Source organism: Meriones unguiculatus, chromosome 10 (assembly GCF_030254825.1).
Source record: "Meriones unguiculatus strain TT.TT164.6M chromosome 10, Bangor_MerUng_6.1, whole genome shotgun sequence".
In the NCBI taxonomy this organism is placed as follows: Eukaryota; Metazoa; Chordata; class Mammalia; order Rodentia; family Muridae; genus Meriones; species Meriones unguiculatus.
In genome coordinates this window covers 100,500,823-100,525,731 of record NC_083358.1, presented here as the reverse complement: position 1 = coordinate 100,525,731, position 24,909 = coordinate 100,500,823, and the positions used below count along the sequence as shown (strand labels likewise).

At 37.6% G+C, this 24,909-nt stretch overlaps 1 protein-coding gene across 4 annotated transcripts in view; it reads left to right on the top strand.

The window, feature by feature from the left end:
* St7l (suppression of tumorigenicity 7 like) overlaps window positions 1-24,909 on the top strand; it is a 65,609-nt gene that overhangs the window by 20,861 nt on the left and 19,839 nt on the right. For all 4 annotated transcript variants that reach the window (XM_060392938.1, XM_021634229.2, XM_060392937.1 and 1 more), the window contains exons 7-11: window positions 4,918-5,072; window positions 7,184-7,281; window positions 7,964-8,078; window positions 10,181-10,253; window positions 11,745-11,847. In XM_060392938.1, the coding sequence (XP_060248921.1) occupies window positions 4,918-5,072; window positions 7,184-7,281; window positions 7,964-8,078; window positions 10,181-10,253; window positions 11,745-11,847 (544 nt within the window). The remainder of the gene's footprint in view (window positions 1-4,917; window positions 5,073-7,183; window positions 7,282-7,963; window positions 8,079-10,180; window positions 10,254-11,744; window positions 11,848-24,909) is intronic.

Below are 24,909 nucleotides of genomic sequence, written 5' to 3'. Positions count from 1 at the left end.
CATGATGTTTCATCATCAGAAAATTATCAATACAATTTTTAAATTCCAGCAAGGGCTTCTAGGCACATAAGGAACTAAGAGGAAATCCTAGGATTGAAAGTGCAACTGAAATAAAAATGTTCTGCAGGAGCTCTGGTGACATATCTGAGCAGACAGAGAGTCTGCAAAGCTGTGTGAGGTCACTTGAGCTTGGGTAGTCTAAGAAATAGGAAACTTTCATTAAAGGAATGAAGAGAAATGGAGATCTAATATGAGACCTTTGGAATACATTCATGCCACCCTGTGTATAATTGGAGTCTCCAAAATATAGGAGAGAAAAAAAAAAAACAGTGCAGAAATAATATTTGAAGAAATAATGGCCAAAACCAAGGTAATAGCCACCACACCCAGCAGCATTTGGAAAGTGTTATGCATGTCAACCAAGTGGGGTTTGCTACAGTTGAAGAATTTCAACATATAAAGGAAAGAATTTGAATGATTATCTCAGGTGATGCAGAAAAAGCCTCTGGCAATTCAATACCATGTCATGATGAAAATATGTGACGCACTGCATTAATAATGTAACACACCACATTAATAGAGCAAAATGTGAAACCCAAAAGTTGTCTCAGTTCATTAAAACAGTATTTGACAAACCCAACATTGTTTTATGATAAATACTAAAGAAAATATCATAAATGTAAAGAATCTTCCTCAAAATAATGGAGAATCTATAAAAAAGGCTGTACCTAAGGACACTTAGTGATGAAAGAAAACAAAAGAAACCTTTTTGTTTAAAATCAGTAAGGCAAGGATGTTTGCCCTCACTATTTCTGTTTAACATGTTATTAGAAATCCTAAAAAGGACAGTTGAACAGGAAAAGGGGGAAAAAGCATCTGGATTTGAAAGGAAGAAGTAAACTGTCTTTATTCACAGGTGATGTGATCATATGTTTAGAAAGCCTTAAATTCACATAAACGGAAACCTATTGGTGCATATAAGTTAGGTTTAAAATGTATGAGTAAAAAGTTAGCTTCATTTCTGAACAGTTGTGATAAACACAGTACCATTTACAGTGGCATTAAGCATAATAATGTGGTGAGGGGTAAATTAGCCAAGAAAGTGTGAGACTTAGAGACTTGGAAGACAGGTGTGGAGATGAAGGTCTGCTGACCTAAGCTTCACCCTGGAAGTGAGTGAGCTACCTCCCAGCAGTCACCTTCTGACTCCTGTACACATGTATACAGTGCATAAGTATACCACACCTATACTTGCAAAGTAATTTAAAAATCCTTAAAAACCCACAAAATATTGCTCAAATAGTTAAAATAAAAGACCTAAACAAGTAGGAAGGAATCTTCTGTTCATGTATAATATAAGTTAACTATCATTAACTAAAATGTCAGTGCTCTTCCAGTCTACAGATTTAATGTAGCCCCTGTTAAAATTACAACTACTGGAGCTGGAGAGATGGCTTGGTGGTTAACAGCACTGTCTGCTTTTCCAGAGGACCCTGGTTTGGTTTCCAGCACCCACATGGCAGCTCATAATCATCTGATGCCACGTCCTCAGGAGTCAATACACTCTATTGGTCTCCATGCATGTGGTATATACATGCAAGCAAAACACTGATACATTTACAAAATAAAAAATAATTAAAATTGCAGAAATGGACAAGCTGGTCTTATCGTTTGCGTGTTGTTGCAAGAGACTCTTAAGTAGCCAAAAATATTCCTAGAACAGCATTAGAGGACTCATATTTTCCAATTTAAAAACTTACTACAAAACTAGATGGCTAAACCAGAAGGTTACACACCTAGACTGATGGATGCCAATTGGGAGTCTGGAAATAAGCTCATATGTCTATGGACTTTTAGTTGATTTTTGATAGAGGTGCCAAGGCTATTCAATGGAAGAAAAGAAGATGTTTTTAACAAATACTACTAAAATAGTTAGATAGTCACGTCTACAAGCTGGAAATTGGACCCCTACCCACATAAGCAAATCAGTTAATTAAAAATTAAATAACTAATTTATAAACTCTTGTATGAAAACATGGAGTGGGCTAGGGATGTATGCTGGTGGTAGAGCACTTGCCTAGTGTGCTTGAGGCCCTGCAATTTTGCCCTGAAAAGGGGTGGGGAGAAAATCAGGGGAGGAGGGGGAGGTGAGAAAAGGTAGGGAGGTCTTATGCACCTAGATTTTCCAGTGGTTTAATAGACAGCAAAGGCACAAGCAATAAAGGTAAACATGTCTCATTAAAACCAAAGCCTCTGTGTATCAAAGGACCTATTAAAGGGGTGATTTGTGACTGTCGGTGGGGACGTAGGAGAGACAGTGGCAATGCTGAATGGTTATGGTGCTTTGGGGGGGATGGACATGCTTTATGGGCTAGTTACAGCTGCACAACCTTGAGAATATAGTAAACATTTCAGAGTTCTGCAGTTGAAAATGTATTACTGTGGTGGGCCTGCAAGATGGCTCAGCTTGTAAAAGTGCCTGGAGCTAAGCTGATGATCTGACTTCAGTCCCCAGGACCTACGTGGTAGAAGGAGGGAACCGAATCCTACAAGTTATCATCAGACCTCCACATGTTTGCTATGGTGTACACATAGGCACACATAATAAGCAAAAATAAATACATGAAATAAAAATAAGTTTTACACGGGTATGTGAATTTAACCCCAGTTTAAGCCAAAGAAAGTCATTAGGTATGCATAGAACTAATTTCTTGTAATAACATATCTAAATGCAAGAATAGAAGGCAAAGTTGCCAAGGAGCACAAACTATAAACTATAACGTGATTTGTTGTGGTTTTGGTGGTAATGGGGGTAGAACCCAGGTCCTTGCACATCCTGGAGAAGTGCTCTATCCATGATCTACATTTCTAGCTCCCCCTCTTTTTCCCACTTTTAGAGACAGAGTCTTATTAATTTGCTTAGGCAGTCCTTGAACTTGTGACTCTCCTGCCTCAGCCTTCGGTGATGCTGGGGTTACAGGCCTGTGCCACCAAACCTGGCTTGTAATTTAAATTTATGTTAGAAGCTGGGGTTGTCTCTTAATGGTAAACAATGCCTATCAAGTGAGTTCCTGAGTTTTATCCCCAGCACCACAAAACTAAGTAATAAAATAAAATTATGTTTATACTTAGATTCTATTTTTATCAATTTTATCTATCAAGGTCTTTATAAAAGTGGTGTTTTGTTTTGTTTTGCAGTGCTGGGATCGAACCCAGAGCCTCAAGCATGCTAGGCAAGTGCTCTACCACTGTGCTATATCCCCAGTCCTACAAAAATATTTCTATCCTGTTTATTTAAAAGCATCTGAAACAAAGCAGTAGATATGGATATTTGATGATGAGCACTGTGACAAACATCTGTAATCACCAGCACTTGGAAAGTGGAGTCAGGAGAATGAGACTTCAAGGCTAGCCTGGACTGCAGAACATAATTGTTCCAAACAACAAGAATTTGAAATTGTTTTTGGAATGGCAAGTAGGATATTTAGTGCTTAAACCAGTAGTATATCTAATATCCTATAAAAAATCTAATGTAATATATTGGAGAAATGTGTTGATTAGTAAAGTTATTATGTATATAAATTTGCAGTACTATTTAAAAAATGCCTCAGTGGTGCAATTTTATATCTGAAAGGCCCTTCTTGACCCTAATTGAAGATAGCTACCTTTTCCTTTTATTCTTCATAATAGACAGGGTCTTGTCATAGAGCCCAGAGTTCATGGTACCCTGTATAGTGAAAGTGTCCACAAACTCACAGTCCTCCTGCCTCAGGGATCTAAGCGTTGGGATTACAGGTGTGGATGACAGCTACTCACCAGCACTGTATTTTGTGCCTACCCTTGCGTTTTTTGCCAGTAATTGCTGTTTAATTGGAGTATGTGTGGTAACTTTTTAGATTTTCTAGTAGCCATATTTAAAAAGTTAAAAAAGAAGTTAGAGTGTTTCAGTTGTATATATTCAAAATATAAAATGTTTTCATGTGTGATCAATATTTTAAAAGCCCAGCAATCAATGAAGTATTTTACATTTTCTCATTTTTAAAAAATTTGATATATACTAGTATACCATGTCAGTTCATTTTAACCACATTTCAAGTGTTCAGTAACTACCTGTAGCTACCGACTTGAATGCTGGACTGTGCAGGCTTAGACAAGCAGAACTAATACATTGTCCTCAGACTAAATGTTCTCTTTATCTGAATGAAAGGGAAACTTTTTTTTTCTTGTCCAAAGCCAAGAAGCAGTTTATTTTATTGGCCATCTGTTGACTTGAAAAATACAAACAAAAATCTCTGTGTTTCAGCAGGGTGAAGAGAAGGAAGTGTGGGGTAAACATGGGTGTGTGGGTGAGCCTAGATATGTGAGAGGAGGGATCGCAATGCAGACTTGTAGTGGTTAAGCTCAAGACATGGCACAGAGCGAGCACTTGGGTTTGTAGAAAGGCTTAGTGTAGGACTGTTTCTGATCAGATACTTGAGGTTCCCAGCTAAGGGAGTCTTCCCAGTCTGCACTCCCAGAGTTGCCCACGTGATAAGGACCTTACAGAGCAGGCAGTGCCTGGGAACAGGTGTGACCAGTGGGTGGTGTGGTCCTTACAAATACTCTTCAAAACAACTTTTTAATGTAGCTCAGTTTTTTTCCCCCTTCCACAAAAAGAAAACAAAGGGTCAGAGAACAGAGATAGAAATTTAAAAAAGACAGAAAATAAAGAGTGGAAGAAACATTGTGAGGTTGGACATAATGAATGTATTAGTGTATCCCTAAGAAGTTAAAACACTGAATAATGTTTTATTTTTCTCCTCAAAGATGGAAAGTGTAGGTAGGGATAATGGAAACATTCCATAACAAGGGGCCTGTCCAAGAGAAATGAGGACTTCCCCACTGTTTTTAACATGCATCAACTTGCTTGCTTTACAGTTGTGCCACTGCCTATGTTCTACTGGCCGAAGAAGAAGCAACAACCATAGTAGATGCTGAAAGATTATTTAAGCAGGCCCTCAGGGCAGGAGAGATAATTTATAGACGCTCACAGCAGTGCCAGCACCAGAGTCCTCAGCATGAAGCTCAACTGAGTAAGCACATTTGAACTGACTATTATTTTTTTTTCCTTTTGGTTTCTTAAGTGTTAGCCTCAAATTTGCCATGTAAATGAAGATGGCCCAGAACTATCTTCCCTCCTGAGCCAGGATTCTAGACATGTGCTACTAGGCCCAGATTCTGTCCTTCACTTCTGAACTTGTGTCTTTTGTGTTTAAAACATAAAACAATAATAATAAAAATTAATATATAAAAACTTGCTAGTTTCATGAAACAACTGATATATTCTTTTCTAGTCTGTTAATACTAACAAGCTAACAACACAGAAAGAAGTATATAATATCCAGACAATGTTTGTAGAAGGGAACAGATCTACTTTGGTCACCTAGAAAAAAAATATTCTGCTTTGGTCAATCAGAAAAAAAATAATGCTGTTTTGAGACTAAGTGTTTTCTTTCCATAAGAACTGGCTGGTCACTAGACAAGTAGCACTTTTTAACATTCAAGGGAGGCCTCTAATGATACAGGTAGTACCGAGATTCTCCCTAGACAATAAACATGGTCTTTGCCCTGATACTTGTTTAGAGCAATGGGAGTGGTACTTTTCTGCATTTCTGGGAATCCAGGACTTCCTCCCACATGCTTGGCAATATCTAACCCTGAGCTGCATCCCCAGTCCAAACATCATTTTGTTTGCTCTCCTCTGCTCTTCTTCCTTCCTTCCTTCCTTCCTTCCTTCCTTCCTTCCTTCCTTCCTTCCTTCCTTCCTTCCTTCCTCCTTCCCTCCCTCCCTCCCTCCCTCCCTCCCTCCCTCCCTCCCTCCCTCCCTCCTTCCTTCCTTCCTTTCTTCCTTTCTTCTTCTATTGTTTTTGTTTTTAAGGCAGGGTCTTGCCTTATAGCGCAGGTTGTTTCTGAAGATGGGATCCTTTTGGGGATCACTCCTTTTACACCATCTGATTCTTAGCCCATGCTGCCATTTATTTGCATGTGACATTGATTCTTTGGTTGATTTTTCTCAAGTGTGCTTGAGATCAGACAAGGCATGGGGACTGTTTTCTTTTGTAGATCTCTTCTGGTTAGGGTTGCGACATTTACCAAAGCTGTTAGAATCGGCAGTGTTGCTGTTTCTGGCTGAGATGTGTGGCTTGAGGCGGGGGGGTTAGTTTCATGATTTTGGCAGATACTAGGCAATAAATTGAAATATGTTTATACAAGGCATTATCTCTTAGCAGCTAAGTTCTACAGCTTTTGTTTATGGAAATTAAAATTTGGCTAATGTTTTCTCTCAGTTAAATACTTGTGTTTACAATATATTTCATTAAGGCATGTTATTATACAAAACTATGGGAATAGTTAATTCTGCAGCCTGGAAGTAATGAAACTGCATCTATAAAAGCCTCTTGCTATTTGTCCTTGCATAATATTGAATGTGGTTGTGTTGTGGAATTTCTTAACTTTAAAAATTATACTTACTTATGTATTCATATTTGAATGTGTGTATGTGTACATGCACATGTAGACATACAAGTCAGAAAGCAGCTGGTGTGTCAGTTTTCGCCTTCTACCATATGGGTCCCAGGGATCAAACTCAGGTCACCAAGTTTGGCAGCAAGGGTCTTTCGCCTGCTGAGCTGTCTCATTGGTCCATGTTGAAGATTTTCTCATAGCCCTTTCCAGAAATATTTTTAAATTAATTACTAACTTAATAAAAGTTTATATTATTCATGGAAATTTTGTTCAGGACATTTAGAGTATTTGAGTTAAAATAATATTACTAAGATTATAGATTGTTTATGCCAAAACTTGGGATAAACAAATATATCTTCCTATTAATATCTAGTTGTTTTCTGTCAGTATTAAACTCATCAATCAAGTGAATTGTATATACTACACACAAGTTGCTTACTACTAGAGGAAAAACTAATTAAATACATATTCTAAGATTTTAATAGAGAAAGCATACATAAAAATAGAGGACATTTATTATTTATCACCTACATTTAGCATTCATTAATAATAATGCATTCTGATGTAATTTAATTTTTACTAAGTTTTCCAGAATAAGAAAATAAAATTAGTGTGTAATATTTTAAGGAAATGTCAGGCCATAATACAAAAATTATAGTTGTGTCATTTTTTTAAATAGGGCGAGATACCAATGTACTTGTATATATTAAAAGGAGATTAGCAATGTGTGCAAGAAAACTGGGAAGAATAAGAGAAGCAGTGAAAATAATGAGAGATGTAAGTAAGTTTGATAACTGAACCATTATTTTTATTCTTACCCAAACTAAAAATATTAAGTTAATCAGTTATTTTAATGAAGAATTGCTGTTTTTATCTTTTAAAATATAATTTATTTTTATTTGTGTCTGTGTGAGGGTGTCAGAACCCCTGGAACTGGAGTTACAGACAGTTGTGGGCTTCCATGTCGGTACTGGGAACTGAACCTGACTCCTCTGAGGACCAGTCAGTGCTCTTAACCCCGAGCCATCTCTCCAGCCCCCGAATCACTGTTTTTCATTTGCCCATCCTACTAACAGGATAGTATGTATGTATGTATGTATGTATTAGCTGAGGGCATGGTCTCACCTGGCTGCCCTGGAGCTCACTATGTAGACCATGCTAGCCTCAAACTCACAGAGATCCTCTGTCCTCTGCCTCTCAGGTGCTGGGATTAAAGGCATGCAGCAGCATTACCTGGCAAATATTTTTAGTGTGTATACATTTCTTAAGGCTTAGATCTTTGTAAATTTGTAAAGCAAAACAATTTATATTTTAAAAAAACTGGTTCAACTCTTTTGAGTTTTTTTTTTTTTTTTTTTTGTAAAAATAATGAGGCATTTACCTCTATACTTGTGATCTTTCGAGTTTTTTGTTGTGATTTATTTGATTGTAGTCTCTTTTTCTTCCTGTTAATATACAGTTGATGAAAGAATTTCCTCCTCTTACCATGTTGAACATCCATGAAAATCTCTTAGAATCACTTCTGGAATTGCAGGCCTATGCAGATGTTCAGGCAGTCCTGGCAAAATATGATGGTAAGTTTGTGTGTGTGTGTTAATACATACATGGGTATAGGACCCCTTTCAATAGTGTAAAAAGCAGTTCAGCCTCTTCTAGTGTTTCTGTATTGGCTCTTTCCAGGCTTAGCAGTCAGTTTTCAAATTATAGTTATAGCTGCTGCGCAGCATCTTCTTTATCTGTCCTTCCAGCATCAGAAGATTACAAGAAGGGGTGTTTCCTGGGTGAGGATGTATCCTTTATTAACCGAGTATGTAATATGTGTGAGGCACTCAGAACGTAACAGTAAACACGAAAATTCAGATTTAGCCATCATAGTATGTATGGTTTAGTGGAACACACAGAGAATTGGACAGTGCGCAGCAGGTAGCATGCAGTGAGAGGAAACTGGAAGAGCATAGGCATGGTACATAATGGTGCACCTCACAGATTTGGGCATGTAAAGAATACCAACAGAAGTTGCATAATAATTTTTATAAAAATAATTCAGAGTAACAGCTTTATAGTGATTTTTAGTTACAAAAGGTAATTTATATTATATCCATATAATAAACATGTAAAGTGGTAGGATAACTGCTTATACTCTTTAAATTAGGAAACTGGGGTTTGAGAAGGCTTAATACTAGGGAATGTTTCCCAGGGAATGAGTGACAAACCTGCATCTTAATGCAGCTGTTTCATTTCTTTGTTTGCTAGTCATTTTGTAAGAATAATTCCATGTGCATAGCTGTTTGTATTGTTATAACAATAATAGTTGACTAAAATGGAGTTGGGACAATATTAAACACGCTGTCCTCATTCAAAGTAAGACATCAACTTACTTTGCTTCCCTCTTAGAGCTGCCTCTACCTCCCAAATCCAGGGATTAAAGATGTATGACACCATGCCCAGTTAAGATATATTTTTAATGTATATATATTTCTTAAGGTTTAGGTCTTCATAAGTTTATTTAAAAATAATTTTTACTTTAATAAACCTGGTCCAGATCTTCTGAGTTTTTCTGTCATGATTTATTCTGATTTTACTCTCAGTTTTAATATACAGTTAGTGAAAGTCTATGATGCAAATTTCCTAGCTCTTATAATATTTCTGCTTATATCTTTCATTACATCTGAATGTGGAAAGTCACTCATATTTGTCCTGTTGAAGGTTCCTACCCATTAGTTTAGGAATCCCTGTACCTTGGTAAAGTTGAAGTTTGATATATTTGGAAGATGAAGTTTATTTCTTTTAAACATCTGGAATTCTTAGGCAGATCTTCATATTAGCTTAGGCTCATGGGGAAATTTGTGAAGAATTCTTTCCATATGTAACTGACAGGATGTGTAGCTGTTGTGATATTTGTGCTGTGGAAGCTTAGGGACTGAATGTAAAAAGTCAGAAGGCCTGACTTATTTAAAATAAACCTGATCTGTTTAGAATAAAGTAAAATCCACTAAAACGAATAGAACCTGCCTCGTTTGGTATGCTTGTGTGATGTTAGTCACGGGTCTCACTGCACATCACTACACAGACCTGAAGTTGTTGGAAACTGGCTTACTTCCTGGGATCTCCATTCTCTGAAAGTCTGGGGCTGAGAATGTCATGAGATTGTTTCATTTTCTCCTATTTTAGGTGTCCTTCTGAAAAAAAGATTTATATTGTTCATGATCTCAGATTAATTTTATACTTTATGAAATGTGGCCACAGAAAATGTAGACAAGACAAAAACTTAGGGAAAAAGTTAAAATCAATCTAGATATAATAGCAGTTAAAGATTTAAATTTTTTCTAATGGTAGTTTTTACATTCTTTTAATTATACTGTGGATTTTCTCTGACTAGTCTTATTGTAAATAGAATATGATAGACATTTATTGAATACCTGTTGCCATCATACAGTGGACTTTCATCAATATAATTTAATCTCTACTGGGAAGTGCCATTTTTCATTTTAAAAAGAGATCAATAAAGTTGCTACTAGCCCAGGGATTTGCCACTAATAAATAGTAAGACTCTAGGATCAAACTCAGACCTTCCAACAATGATTCCAGGTGCCTAATCTACTGTATTACAGCTGATCAATTTGTACTACGAGTGAAAATTTTTAATCCTTACCTAAGTTGACAATTATTGTTACAGATATAAGCCTTCCAAAGTCAGCAGCCATCTGCTACACAGCAGCACTATTGAAAACAAGGACTGTCTCAGATAAGTAAGTGCTTATGAAACCAAATAATTATTTTCAAATAATTTGGAAAGACTGCTAAACATTTAATAAGTTTTTCTCTCCACTAACTTTTAAACAATGATCTTTCTTCTTTCTATTTCCTTCTGAGTAACCCTTGATCTGCTGTGACATTGAGCCTTCACATTGCATGTGGTTTGATGACAGAGCTTTTTTTTTTAAGATTTATTTATTTGTAAATGTATACAAATGTATACAATTGTATGCCTGCACATCAGAAGAGGGCACCAGATCTCACTGTAGATGCTTGTGAGCTACCATGTGGGTGTTGGGAATTGAACTCAGGACCTTTAGAAGAACAGCCAGTGCTCTTAACCTCTGAGCCATCTCTCCAGCCTGATGATAGAACTTTTTAGAGTTAAGTAAATTGGTACTCAAATTCAAACTCTACCACATACTAGATGTAGCTGGGCAAGTTGTTTCTTTGAGAATAATATTTGGGTGCTGGAGAGATGGCTCAGTGGTTAAGAGCACTGACTGCTCTTCCAGACCTGGTTTCAATTCCTAGCACCCACATGGCAGTTCAGAACTCTCTGTAATTCCAGTTCTTGGGCTCCAACACACAGACACCCTTGCTGGCAAAACACCAATGCACATGAAAATAAAAGTATAAAAAAAGAATAATATTGTAGGGTGGTTGTGTGAGGAGCATATGTGTCAAATGACTATAGGAATTTCAAGAAAGAAAGAACACACAGAGAACGGAGTGTGGAGCTTACATCTGTAATGGCAGCCTTGGGGAGAAGAAGCAGGAGTTTAAGGCTAACCTTGGTTGCATAGTAAGCTAAAGGCCATCCTGGATTATATATGGCTCAACAACAACAACAGAAAAAAAAAAAACAAAAAAACTCAAAAAAACTAACAAAAGCAGGCAGTGATGCTGGTGACAGAGCGGTGCATCGGTTTCCTCTTGACCGCATGTCACCATGGAAGTTACTCGGTCTTCCTTACAGTTTTGGCTGTCCTTAGTCCATTCTCTTTATTTGAAAGTTGAGCTATTCAGAATCTGTCCACATTCAGTGATGAGACACTCTCTCTACAAACAGTCAAACAGCACCAGAAACCAACCAAATGGTGCTCACTTTCTTTTACCTTTAGATATATATTAGAATAAAATAGTCACAGTTCATTCTTGTCACCTAACATTTTATAAATTCTGTATTGTGCTGGTGACATTTTCTGATCCCTTGGTGGCATTTCTTACTGTGGCCACTCTTCTCACAGTGGGCCAATGGGCTCTCTCCAATGGCCTCTGTACTTGAGGCTGTGACCTTGTGTGCATGTTGAACCAGAGGCCTTACTTTCATTTTTATTGGTTATCTGGTCTTCTTTTTGCCCATTGCCAGAAATGTGTTTGATTTGGGGGGATGTATTGTAATGTGAATCCATGTATATAGTTCCCAATAGACTCTGTACATGTGGTTCGTTCATTTCTCCATTTTCTGATTTTCCTTGCAGATTCTCTCCAGAAACAGCCTCCAGAAGAGGGTTAAGCACAGCAGAAATTAATGCTGTGGAAGCAATTCATAGAGCTGTGGAATTTAATCCCCATGTTCCAAAAGTAAGAAATTTTGTAACAAAAAATATTACTTTTATTTAAATTTAACAAACTTACTTCAGTAGAACAAAATGTATGGTTTGCCATACATTAGGTCAGAATTGTTTTAGCCTGCTTTACTCACTGTTCATCTTAAAAGAGATAGATATGAATAAGGCATTCAGAAACAATTAGGGCCCGGGAATGTAGTATGCTTAATGTTGCACACATGAAGCTCTGACTTCAATCTGCAGTGTCACAAAAGCCAAACGTTGTGGTTCATGCCTGTTATCAAAAGCCAGGCATGATGGCTCGTGCTTATAATCCCAGTAACTGGGAGGTGGAAGCAAAAGGATCAGAAGTTCAGGGTCATTCTCCCTCTACTTACTATACAGTGAGTTTGAGGCCAGCCTATAATACTTCAGTCCCTGTTTTAAAAAAATAAAATTAAAAGAAACCTGATTTGAAAAAAAAAAAAAACCTGGTTAGAAGCATTTAGTTCCCTATGGGCTTTGTAATTGCTGGCAGAATAAACTCTGAACTGTGTGTACTTAACTCCTCCTTCCTCAGTGTTGGTGATGAATTCGGTGCTTTGCATGCGCTGGGCAAGCACTTATCGTTGGCTGCATTCCAGCCCCACTTAATTGGTCTTTATTATAGTTACAGAGAAGAAACAATTAAATGACTAGATTGCTACAGAAGATCATTTACATTTCAGATCACAGAATCAATTTTCCTGTGTTGTAAAAGGCTTTTCCAGATGCATGGCTGGGTTTTGAACTGAGTATGCAAAAACTGAAATCCAGGAAATTAACCAAGAATAGGTTGCTCCAGGTAGAGAAACTAAATTGATGTCTGTTGAGACTCAGATTAATTAATTAATTAATTAATTAATGATGTCTGCTTCATTTGTCTTTATACTGTACAACTTACATTTATACAAATGATTGGCTAATCTATGTAATATTATCCAAATACTGAAACATTCAAACCCAAGATTAAAATTCAGGTTTTGCAAACAGTTTTTCATTTTAAAAACTACAGACTATTCAGGAATAGAGTCCCTTACTACTCTATGAAAGTACAGCCCTGATTTAGTGTGTAAGTGTTAATTGACGTTGTAGGCATTAAAGACATTAACCCAAGGGCCTGCAAGGTAGCAAGCAGGTGAAGGTACCTGCTGCTAAGTCTGATGAACCAGATCCTGCAAGAAGTCCTCCTACCTCAACATATGTAATTATACATACACAGACACAAGAAACAATGTAACAAACAGACATTAAACTATAAAAGAAAATCTTCAAGAAGTTCTAAACCTTTTAGAATAAGTAAAGATAGATGAAGTAAGTTAATGAATTGGACATGGTAAAATAGGCCTATAATTCTAGCACTTTAGGGACTAAGACAGAAAAATTATGAGTCAGGTCTACATATTGAGATATAACTCAAGAAAAAGAAAGAAAAGAAAGGAAGAAAGAAAGAAAGAAAAGAAGAAAAGAATGTCTGACACCCAGGGCTGAGTAGTAGATAGTGGGACACTGCCTCTGAGGTAAAGTGCAGGATAGTGCCAACCCCCAGATGCCCACCTGACTGCTTTTCCCCATATACACCTCCTCCCTATGTAGAATAACAACTATTTTAGTATTAATTATGCTGACTGCCTTCTTTCTTTACATACTTATTCTTGTTTCCTTTTATTGCTGGTGTTATAAATGAATTAAGATTAGGTCCACCCTCCATTCCCTCTACTCCAGTTCTTTTCCCCTGTTCCTTACACCTCTGTTTCCTCCCAATTCCATGGTTTGTTTGTTTGTTGTTTTTTAAACCAGAGTCCACTTAGTGCTGCTGCCAGTATGTGCCGGGGTGTAGAGCCATCTACTAGAATTTGAGTAGCCTCTTGAGGGCTACAGCCTTAATAAAACACACTCTCCCAGCAGCTATCAGTCGCCAGTAGTTCCTAAGCTAGAGGTGGCACTTCATGACCACCTCCCCATTCCATGCTGGGATTTTGTCTGTTGCACAGTTGCTGACTTCATTGTCCTGTTATGTCTGGAATACATTGCTGTTGTCACCCATCACCGCTGGCTCTTCTGTGTTTCTACCTCTTTTGTGATGATCCCTGAGCCTCGAGAGGAAGAGGTGTGATATAAATGTCCTATTTAGAGCTTGGCATTCTGCATAGACTCTCTATTTTTTATTCTGTGGAAAAATATATACAAAATGATAAACATTTGTGCCTCAAATGATTAGTAGACCTTTCTGATAAAACCATCTGCTTTTGGTGTTTTCTTTTTAAAAAGCTATGAGCTGCTGTGTGTCGTGGTGCACGCCTTCAATTCCAGCACTCAGGAGGCAGAGGTAGGCAGATTACTGTGAGTTCAAGGCTAGGCTGTTTGAAACCCTGTCTGTTTCTCTCTTAGATGGCTGCAAGAAGTACTAGTGAGAAAGGATTACTGTAATCACTATGTCTAAGAGATGATTGTTTTCTGGACCACCTTGATGAATTAGAAACTATTCCTGGTTCACTCTTCTTCCTGGGATTCAGCCATTCAGGGCCTCGCTCTAGTCCTTAGTTTTAGCTGCACCTACACTGCTGAAAAGCACTGTTACCCCTCCCCTGGCTTTATGAAACTGACAATGCTGAATGGCTTTTTACCCATCTCACGCACTTGGAATGTCCTCCATGGAAAAGAGAACTCAACTCTTGCTTGCATGTCTGGTTATTTGTCTGTGGACTGTGGTCGGGTAATTCATGTGCTGTTAATCCTTGTGCGTTTACTTTTACTATTTTCATCCTAATTTTTCTGGAAGGGTTGATCAGAATTATTCAGCCCCTCATTACTGGAAATACAAGTCTATAAATATTTTTTTTTAAATCCTCCACTATTTTGCTTCAGGAGAGTTAAAAGAATGAATTCCACTACCAAACTTCTGGAGTTTTAATTCCAGCTCCACTGTTTCTTAGCTGTATTCTTTGGATGAATTACTTCACTTTGTTTTACTTAAGTTTTCTCATGCTTGCATATGTGTGTGTGTGTGTTGAGACCAGGTCTCGTGCAGTTCATGAGTTACTCAGTTCTGTGTAACTGAGGATAGCCTCAACTCCCAATCCTCCTGCCTGTTTCCCAAATGCTGAGATGACAGGTGTGCACCATAATGCCTGGCAAGATTCCTCCTGCCTGAAGTGAAAATAATATCCTCTACTTCATAGAGATGTGATGAAGGTTAATAGTTCATAGTTCAAAGTGCTTGAAAGAGAGTCTGGCACTTAGGAAGCATTACAAAAATGGTGTTAATACTGTTAATCTCTATGGTACACTGTAATCTTTAAACCATTTTTATTGAGTCTTTGTGAATTTCACATCATGTACGCCAGTCCCCTTATCTCCCCATCCCTTTATACCTGGCCTCTGCCCTAACAACCTCTCCCTGCTCCGGAGGAAGAAAAAAGTGTTTTGGTGTGGAGGCTGTAGAACGTCACAGTGTATCACACAGTGTACCCTTTTTCCTCACTTCTTTTCTTGCAAATGTTCATTGCAATGAGTCGTTGGTCTGGCTCCAGGCTTCTGGCTTCTGCTATACTATTAATACTGGATCCTCACCATGACTTATTTTTAGATACCCTGTGTTGCTATGTGTCATGAAGATCCTGCAGCTTTGGATCTGTAGTACTAGCCTTTTCACTTGCTCCGGCAGTTCCTAGATGGGGTCATTGTTGTGGTGGGCCTGCTCAGATACAAAGTGAATAAAGTATAACTAATAAAAGTTATAAAAAAAAGAAATGAGGACATTATAAAAATTTAAAAAATTAGAAAAAAAATTGTAAAAACAGAAAGCTACAATCTGCTCATCTATTTCTCAGAAGAACAAATACAAAATGCATTTGAGTTAATATATATATATATTAAGAACCCCCCCAAAATTCCATTTTATTTAATATGTAGCCAAATAGAAACTATGTCATATAATATAATTCACAATTGTATTTTGGGATTTGTGGGTTGTCTCATTTTTTGCAGTTCTTTATATATCCTAGATATTAACTGCTTGTCTGAGGTGTGGTTAGCAAACATTTTTCTTGTTGTGTAGGTTGTATTTTCACTCCAGGGATTGTTTCCTTTTCTGTGCAAAAGCGTCTTGATTTGATGTAATGCTATTTGTCAGTTCTTGGGATTATCTTCTTTACTGTTGTTTTTTCAATGGTGAATTTTCATCATATGTAAAGTATATGTTTTATAAGACTGTGTATATACATTTAACACTTTAATTTTTAATTTATAGGTAGAAATTAGTTTCCCTCAACCAACTGTCAGAGCAGTTGACAATTCAGCTCTGTCAGGAAATACAGCTAAATATAATGGTGCTGAAAACTTTTTCTTTATAGTCTGATGGTTTAAACTGAGTATCAGCAGGGTGATAGTTAAAATTTTCTGGAGAAACTGTAAGCCCTAACAACTTGAGTAATATCCCACTCAAATAATATTGATGTCATATGAACTGGAAGAGATGTGGAATTTGTGGCTGTTTTTGCCAGGTTTTATAAGTGATGAAGTAGACACAGCTCTTTCTCTTGTCATAGGGTGTTCCTGACTCTCAGCTGGAAGCAAGCAAACATTAAGGGCTTTAGGGGATTTTTTTCCTCAGACTTCAACCATGGAGTGTAATAAGTTATTTACAATTGAAGAGTATTATGTTAGTAAATATATACATTTAAATTTTCTTTTGTCTTACAAATTTATTATGCAGCTTTGTCAAATAGTTATATGAGTCTTAGCAGTAAAATGATGGGATGAAAGTGTTTAAGCAGGAAATATTTTCTGGCATCTTTCCACATAATGAAATGGCTAGAGCTGTGCAATTTGTTAAAGCTGGAAGCTATTAGAAGCACAACAGAAAGATGATATAAATCTCTTTAGGCTATGAATTTGCTTTGAGGTATTTCATTAATATTGATTGTTTATATAGCTTTTTTTCTACTGTATGAATTTTACTGTAACTATGAAATAGTACTATAGTAAAATAGTCAGCATATTTTCATGGTTTTTGACTTGTTCTTTGTTACCTTTCTATGGCTTTGGTTCAACATATTAGCTACTATAGGAATAGTCAAATGTTTTTATTTTTAGTAGAAATTATTTCATATATTTTACATATAACACAGCATTCTGTTTTATTCATTTTTGGGAAGTAGGAGTTTTGAAACAGGGTTTCTCTTGGCTCAGGGTTTCTCAGGACAGCCTTAGCTATCCTGGACGCGCTTTGTAGACCAGGCTGGCCTCAAAAATCACAGAGATCCACCTGCCTTTGCTTCTCTTAGTGCTGGGTTTACAGGTATGTACCACCACTCCCAGCTTTGTTTTATTAGTTTTTAATGTCTCATATTTTTTATTTTACTTATTTTTTATGTGTATGGGTGTTTGATTGTATGTATGTCTGTGTACCATGTGTGTTTGTAATGCCTATAGAGGCCAGAGGAGGGTGTTGGGTCTCTGAAGCTATACTTATAGACTCTTGTGAGCTGCCAGTGGCTGGTGGGAATCAAACCCTGGTCCTAGGGGAGAGAAACCATTACTATTAATCACTGAGCTATCTCTCTGTCCCTGCCTCATAGTCTTTATTACCATAAAATAATTTTATTTTTTTATTGAGATAATTCATATAATTTACTCTTTGAAAGTATAGAATTCAGTAGTTTCTGACATATTCTCTTGACTATAAAATAATTACCGTTATCTAATTCTAGAACATACTCATCATTCCAGAAAGAAACCTTGTATTCTTAGTCACTCCCCATTTCTCATACCAGTCCCCATCAACCACTATTCTACTTTCTGTTTCTAGCCACTTATTTGTTTAGGGCCTTTCAGATTAGTAGTCTTATACAGTGTATGGCTTCTGTGCTTGACTTCTTGTCCCAGCATAATGTATCAGTACTTCAATTGTTTTCATGTATAAATACTGTTATATTATGAGCATGTAACATTTTGTTTATGCTTTCTTCAGTCAGCATTAGAGGTGGTTCTGTTTTTGGTGAATGTGACTAATACTGCTGTGAGCATGTACAAATGCTTGTGTGAGTACCTTTTTCATTCTCTTCACTGGAACTGATAGCTTGTATGGTGGTTCTGGGCTTAATTTTGTGATAAATTATTTTTTCTGAAATGACTATACTGTCTTATCAGCAATGTTTGAAGATTCTCATTCTTTACTTGGCATGCCCATGCTTGTTATTGTCCGTCTTTTTTATTGCAATTATTCCAAGTGAAATAGGACCTTATGATTTTAATTTCCGCTTCCCCAATGACCAGTGATTTGAACACCTTTTTGTTTTGTTTTGTTTTGGTTGGTTGGTTTTTTTGAGACAGGGTCTCTCTGTGTAGTCCTCTCTGTCCTGGAACCCACTCTGTAGCCCAGGCTGGCCTCAAGCTCAGAGATCAGCCTGCCTCTGCTAGGATGAAAGCTGTGCACCACCCCACCTGGCTCAGTGTTTTTATATATGTATTATTTTTAAAGAGCTATCCTCTCAAGTTCTTTGTACATTTTTTCCCTTGTTTTTTGGTATTTGGGGTTTGGGTTGGTTTGGCTTTTAGCTGTTCTGAGGAAATTCTCAATCTCCACCCCAGGTTTTCTTTTTCTTTTTTTTTTTTTTTTTTCTGTGTTTTGGAGACAGGATTCTATACTGAAACCCAAGCTGTCCTAGAACTCACCACATAGCTCAGGCTGACCTGGAACTAAAAGTAGTTCCTTTTCATCCTTCCAAGTGCTGGCTTTTATTTTAAAAAAATCATTTTTATAGAAAGTATTATATTTGTTTTTATTGTGGATGACACTCTTTAACATGGTAGCAGTGTGTGGCCTTGCCCGCCTTTTACCTCAGCACTTAGAAAGAAGCAAAGACTGGAGATTCGTGAGTTTGAGGCCAGCTTAGGCAACAAAGAGACCCTGTCTTTAAAAAAAAAAAAAATGGCCGGGTGTAGTGGTACATGCTTGTACTCCCAGCGTGCAGGGAGGCAGAGGTAGGCAGATTGCTGTGAGTTCAAGATCGGTCTGGTCTACAAAGTAGAAGACAGCCATGGCTGCACAGAAAAACCCTGTCTCAAAAAACAAACAAACAAACAAAAGAAAAACAAAAACAAAAAAAACATGAATTACTTTTACGGGAAGCCATTTATACTCTTAATTAATATGTTTCATGTCATTGTGAATCTCATAATCACATGTATGTTCACCCATGAAACCTCCAAATAGGTTTTCTGAGTTAGACATAAATGTTGATGACATAAATGTTGATAAGCCGCTTCATTAGGTAAGATACAGCTGTAGACACAAACCTGGAAAATTTCCACCTATAGAAAGTTCTTTTGTACTAATTATCCTTTCCTATAACCTTGCCAACAATCACCATAGATTACTTTGTCTCTTGAAACTGACATCAGTGGAAGATCAGAAAACAGTGTGTACTTCTGTTTATGTATATTTGGGGGTTTCACTTGGTTAGGCATTTACATTTGTGCACAAGCCTCAAAGACAGACCATTTGTGCCCTGCAAAACTATCATAGATCACTGGAATTGTAAGTGTTAAATCCTCTAATTCAGTGATCTACTGTAGATAGAATTGTTCTTATGATACTTTACTAGCTAGAATAGTATAGTTCAACTTTAGGGGCTAGCTGTAGCTTGCTATAATAATTTGCTGGGGCGTTTTTTTCTAAAGATTTTTTTAAATTTTTTATTTCATGTGTTTGAGTATTTGCCTACATGTATGTATGTGCACCACATGCACGCCTGGCACCTGCAGAGGCCAAAAGAGGGCATCCGATCCCCTGGAATTAGAGTTAGAGAGTGTTTGTTATTGAGCTGCTATGTGGGTGTTGGGAACTGAACCTAGATCAGAAAGAGAAGCCAGTGTTCATAACGGCTGAGCCATCCTCCAGTCCGTAAGTATAACAAGATTTTCTTTGGACCACCAGCTCCCGAATAGTGACAGAGAGACTCTTTATTTTTATGAAAGCTTTGGCCTTAGCTTAGGCTTGTTCCCCAATTAGCTCTTAAGTTATCCCATTTATACTAATGTACATTCTGCCACATGGCTTCTCATCTCTTCTCAGCACCTTAGTGCCAGCATGGCTTTCTTCCTCTGTGTCTACATAGTACGTTCTAGGCCAGCCAAGGCTACACAGTGAGACCTTGTTTCATAGCAGTATTAATGTGTATGTGTGTGTGTCTCTGTGTGTGAGGGAGGGGGCACACTTGCCATGACTCGGGTGTGGAGGCCAGAGATCAGATTTATAGAGTCAGTTCTCCCTTTTTACCTGTATATGGCTCCAAGTATTGAAGCCAGCTCACTAGGTTTGCGACAAGCCCCATACCCCAACCTATGTTTACAAAAAGGCTTGGGCATGGATGCACTTAGCAATTGAACTTTATTCATAATAATGCCAAACTGGAAACAATTCAATTGCCCATTAACAAAATAAACAGCTACAATTCACTCCACAGTAGAAAAACACAGGTGAAACTTAAAAATATAATACAGAAATGAGTACACTGATGGGCTCCAGGGGCAGGAAGTTCAAGAAAGGGTAGACAGTGGTCTCTGGTGGCTGAAATGCCTCTTGAGTTTGGGATAGGTAATTGACAGCAGAGGAGAACTTTCTGAAGTGATACGATAACTCTGAGGTGTTGCTTGACCACATTTGTTGAAAGTCATTGGCCTGCATGTCTAAGATATGTGTATTTTAAATTACAGTTTAACGAAGTAGAACCAGACTCATGATGGAAAGCACTGTAAAAGAAACATGCCTTCTTACTAAATGCAGTAGTATATGAAGTACTTAATGTAGTGTGTGAGTGTCAACCAGTAGCACTGATTACTGTGGTAAAGATCTTTGTTTGTGCTGGCTAGTTTATATGTCTCTTGACACAAGCAAGGGTCACCTGGCAAGCAGGAATCTTGAGAAAATGCCTTCATCCGATTGTCTAGTAAGCATGTCTTTAGGGCATTTCTTGATTGATGACTGATGTTGGAGGGCTCAGTTCAGTGTGAGTAGTGCTACTTCTGGGGCAGGTAGTCCTGGATGGTATAAGAAAGCAAATTCTGAAGAGCAGATCAGTAAGCAGCATCCCTCTGTGGGTTTTACTTCAGTTTCTGCTCTGACTTCTCTCCATGGTGGACTGTTACCTAGAAGATGGAATAAAACCCTTTTCTCCAAAATTTGCGTTTAGTCATGGTCTTTATCTCAGCAATATAAACCTAACTAAGACCTTCTCTTTCTGATTCATTACCTCATTCTGGTTTGTCTGTTCCTGTATGTACTCTTTCCATGTGACTATTATTTTTGCACTTCTACTTTAGCATGTAAAAGTTTGGGGATTGCTTGAAACGAGGGACAAGGTAAACATAGTAATGAGAGAGTTAGCAGTTAACCAATTTCACCTAGTTAATACCTTGAGGACAGTTTATTTGTGCATTGCTGGAGAAGCTGTTAGGGTTAGGAGATGAGCAGAACATTAGACAACCTAGGAATGATGGTGCCAGGGCAGGAAGATCTTGAGGTGAGGCTAGCCTGAGCTATGTATGGACACCCTGCCTGAAAACAACGTATGACTGAGGGTATACCTCAGTCATTTGAATGCCTAGCATGAATGGAATCTTGGGATTAATCCCTGGGTCCAGAAAAACTGTGCATGTGGTGGCCCATGCCAGCAATCCTGGTGATTTCCATGATGAACCAGATCCTTCTTTATTAAACTATAGTTTAAAATGCCTGGATCACAAATGAAAAGGTCATCTGCAGCTACATTGCAAGTTTGAGAGGACAGACTGGGATTAAAACCTTATCTCAAAAATAAAATATATAATAAAAATAAAACCAGTAATAAAAACTTAACATTTCTGTATTCTGAGCACATATGACACCTGTAGCTTTTAAAAGGTATTTCTTATTTTCCAAATCAAGCTGGTTTTAGTGTTATCTTTCCAAAAGAGCAAACTACACCTAGAAATTTCTGTAAGTACAGGAGTTTTTTAAGAAATATATTGATAAACAGAAAGTGAAAAACTTTCTGGGCCAGGCATAGAAGTGTATACATGTAATCACAGTGCAAAAGCCGCTTAGTCTCTGTTGGCTCAGAGCCACATGGTTAGACCCTATCTCAAAAAAGTAAAAAAGAAAATAACAAAGTAAAATCCTCACAGCAGATCAGAAATAGAATCCTGTAGGATGTTCTGAGTTTCATCCAGTGTAGAAGATAGTACCTCCTTAGTTTGTATTTCATTAGTTAAAGTGGGCATATTAGCAGCATATATAAAACCTCACTGGTTTTATATATGGCAATGAGTCGAGATTCCAGGTCGCACAGTAGGAGAAAAGGGAGAAATAGGGAAGTGGTGTAGAAGTCTATTGTCCATATTTACAGCCAATGAGACTTTTGCCTTTCCATAATGAAGCAGTGTGGCCTAAAGGGGAGAGTTGGACTATAAAATCTTCTGCCTCTATAGGGTGATGTGGTTTTCCAAGTGTCCTCCATAGGTGTCGAATCCTCCATAGCCTCCCTTCCCTTTCTCCTCTTTATTGCTGCTAGTAGGTATTGTGTCTTTTTTTTTTTTTCCTTTATTCACATAGCAGTTCTGTTTATTTTCTCTATGGGAATTATGTTTAATTCCCAGGACATATACACAGACTCTGCATTCATCCTGCCTGTCTAATCTCATAGAATGTGCACTGAGAACACTAATTGCAGAGATAAATTGGTTCTTTGTGTGCATGACTGATCAAGAGCAAAGTACCTTAATTTCAGATGTCTTCAGAGAGATTTTTCTTTAACCTCTGCCTTGAAGAGGAAGATTATAAAGCATTATCATTACTTCAGGTCAGAATTATATTGCTTTTGGTCAAAAGCTGTTGTAAGACTTACAAAGTAATAGAAAAGAGTAATCTAAGGATAAATTATAAAGATCAAAGCAGTTGAAAATTAAAGTGAATTTGAGTGTAAGCTTAGGTATGGTTTTAGACTCTTAAAGAAACCACCCATGTGGAAAGGCCCTGGGTTCGATCCCCAAGCTCTGAAAAAGTGGGGAGAGGGACAGAGAGCAAATACCTACCCATACACCATTATGCCTTTTAATTATAGCTTCCAGAGTAGTTTTAATTTTGATATGTATGGTGAAAAACAAGGAACTAAAATAGGTATTTAGTAACCAGATTGGTGCCAGGCATTTCTCTCATTCATTTACCAGTACAGCAATGGGTCATTCTGAGGTCATGTAGGAGGTCCAGCAGCACACAGTGGATGCTGGCTTTGGTTTGTGTCCAGCTGTATTTTATTTGCTAACAATTTCCAAGTCTGTATATTTTTATTTAGTTAGTTATTTGTTTATTTATTTATTTATTTATTTTGGTTTTTTGAGACAGGGTTTCTCTGTGTAGCCTCAGCTGTCCTGGACTCCCTTTGTAGACCAGGCTGGCCTTGAATTCACAGGGATCTGTCTGCCTCTGCCTCCCTGAGTGCTGGGATTACAGGCGTGTGCCATCAAGCCCACTTCAAATCTATATTTTTTAATGCTGGTTTGCTTCTCAGCTACAGACTTGTATTTATATCCTATAAAAGTTTTTCAGATATTTTTTGGTTTCAAACTAAATTTTTAAAATGTATTTTAAAGTATTTTTTTCTTCTTCATTTTATGACTTCATTCTTTTCATTCATCCTTTGTATGTGTGTGTGTATGTGTGTGTGTGTGTGTGATAGAGAGAGAGACAGTGATGATGGTGGATATGCTATGTATACCAGACTGGCTTCAAACTTACAACAGTTCCCTTGCCTCAGCCTTCTAAGTGCATATAGAATGCCACTGTGCCTGGCTTTCCTACACTAATTTTTTTCTCTACCCTTTCCGAAAGACTAGCATAATCGTTAAAACGTCTTTCAGATAGAGTCATCGCCACTCTCACTAAGTATTATATACTTTTACTACCTACTTTTATAAAGCACTTGGGAGGCAGAGATAGGCAGATCTCTGAGTTTGAAGCCAGACTTACCTACAAAGTGAGTTACAGGACAGCCAGGGATACGCAAAGAAACCTACCTCAAAAACAAAACAACTGACCAAGCAGAAAAACCAATATAAATATTTCAAAAATGTCTAAAGTAAAAAAACAAACAAAAAAAATTATTTGGTGAACTTCTATTTTGGAAGTAACCATTATTTTTGCTCATTGTATATGTTATCAGACATTTCTATTCCTGTCCTTTCCCCCACCACCCTCCTGAGGTAGGATCTCATTATGTAGTTTAAGATGGCCTTGAGCTTGCTAAAAAGTCTGAGGCTAACCTCATGGTATTCCTGCCTCAGCTTCCCAAGGACAGTGATTACAAGTATTCCACACAATTGCCAAGTATTTTATATGAATCTCTAAACTTATAGAAGTGATCTCAAAAACATGACCATTTTTTGTGTAGATGACTAGACAAACTACCCACTGATCTTCCTGCTGTTAGCCCCTTTCCACTGTATTGCCAGTTTTCTACCCAACTAACAAATCTCACTTTGCTTCAAGACTTCTGTCTATTCCTTGTTAAGGATGAGAATCAAAGCTTTAGTGTTACACTGATGGGGGCTCTTCAGTCTGCTTACAATACCTACTGCCTTCCTACCACCCCTTCTGCTTCTTAGCTCATGTCAGCGTACCTGGATTAGGTATCTTAAATCTCCACTGTCTTTTCCATCAGTCATTCTCTAAGCTCTCGATCACCCATTGTCTTATTTTTAAAGGAGTCTTTGTTGGTGTGATAAGCTAAAGCATGTGTTCTGGTTGAAGTATGAAACATTCTCTACAGGATCATGTATTTGAATTTGATCACTTGGTCCCTAGCCACTGGTACTGTATTAGGAGGTTACAGAACCTTTTGGAAGCAGAGTCTAGGGATTGAGAGTTGTAGGTTGATTTAGTTCAGCTCCAACTCTCTCCTTCCTGTTCTGAGATGCAACAGGCTGTATCTCAACCTCCTGCTTCAACTGGACCAGCCATATCAGCCATTATGCCTTCCTTTCAATAATACATTATATAACCTCATACTGTCAGAAT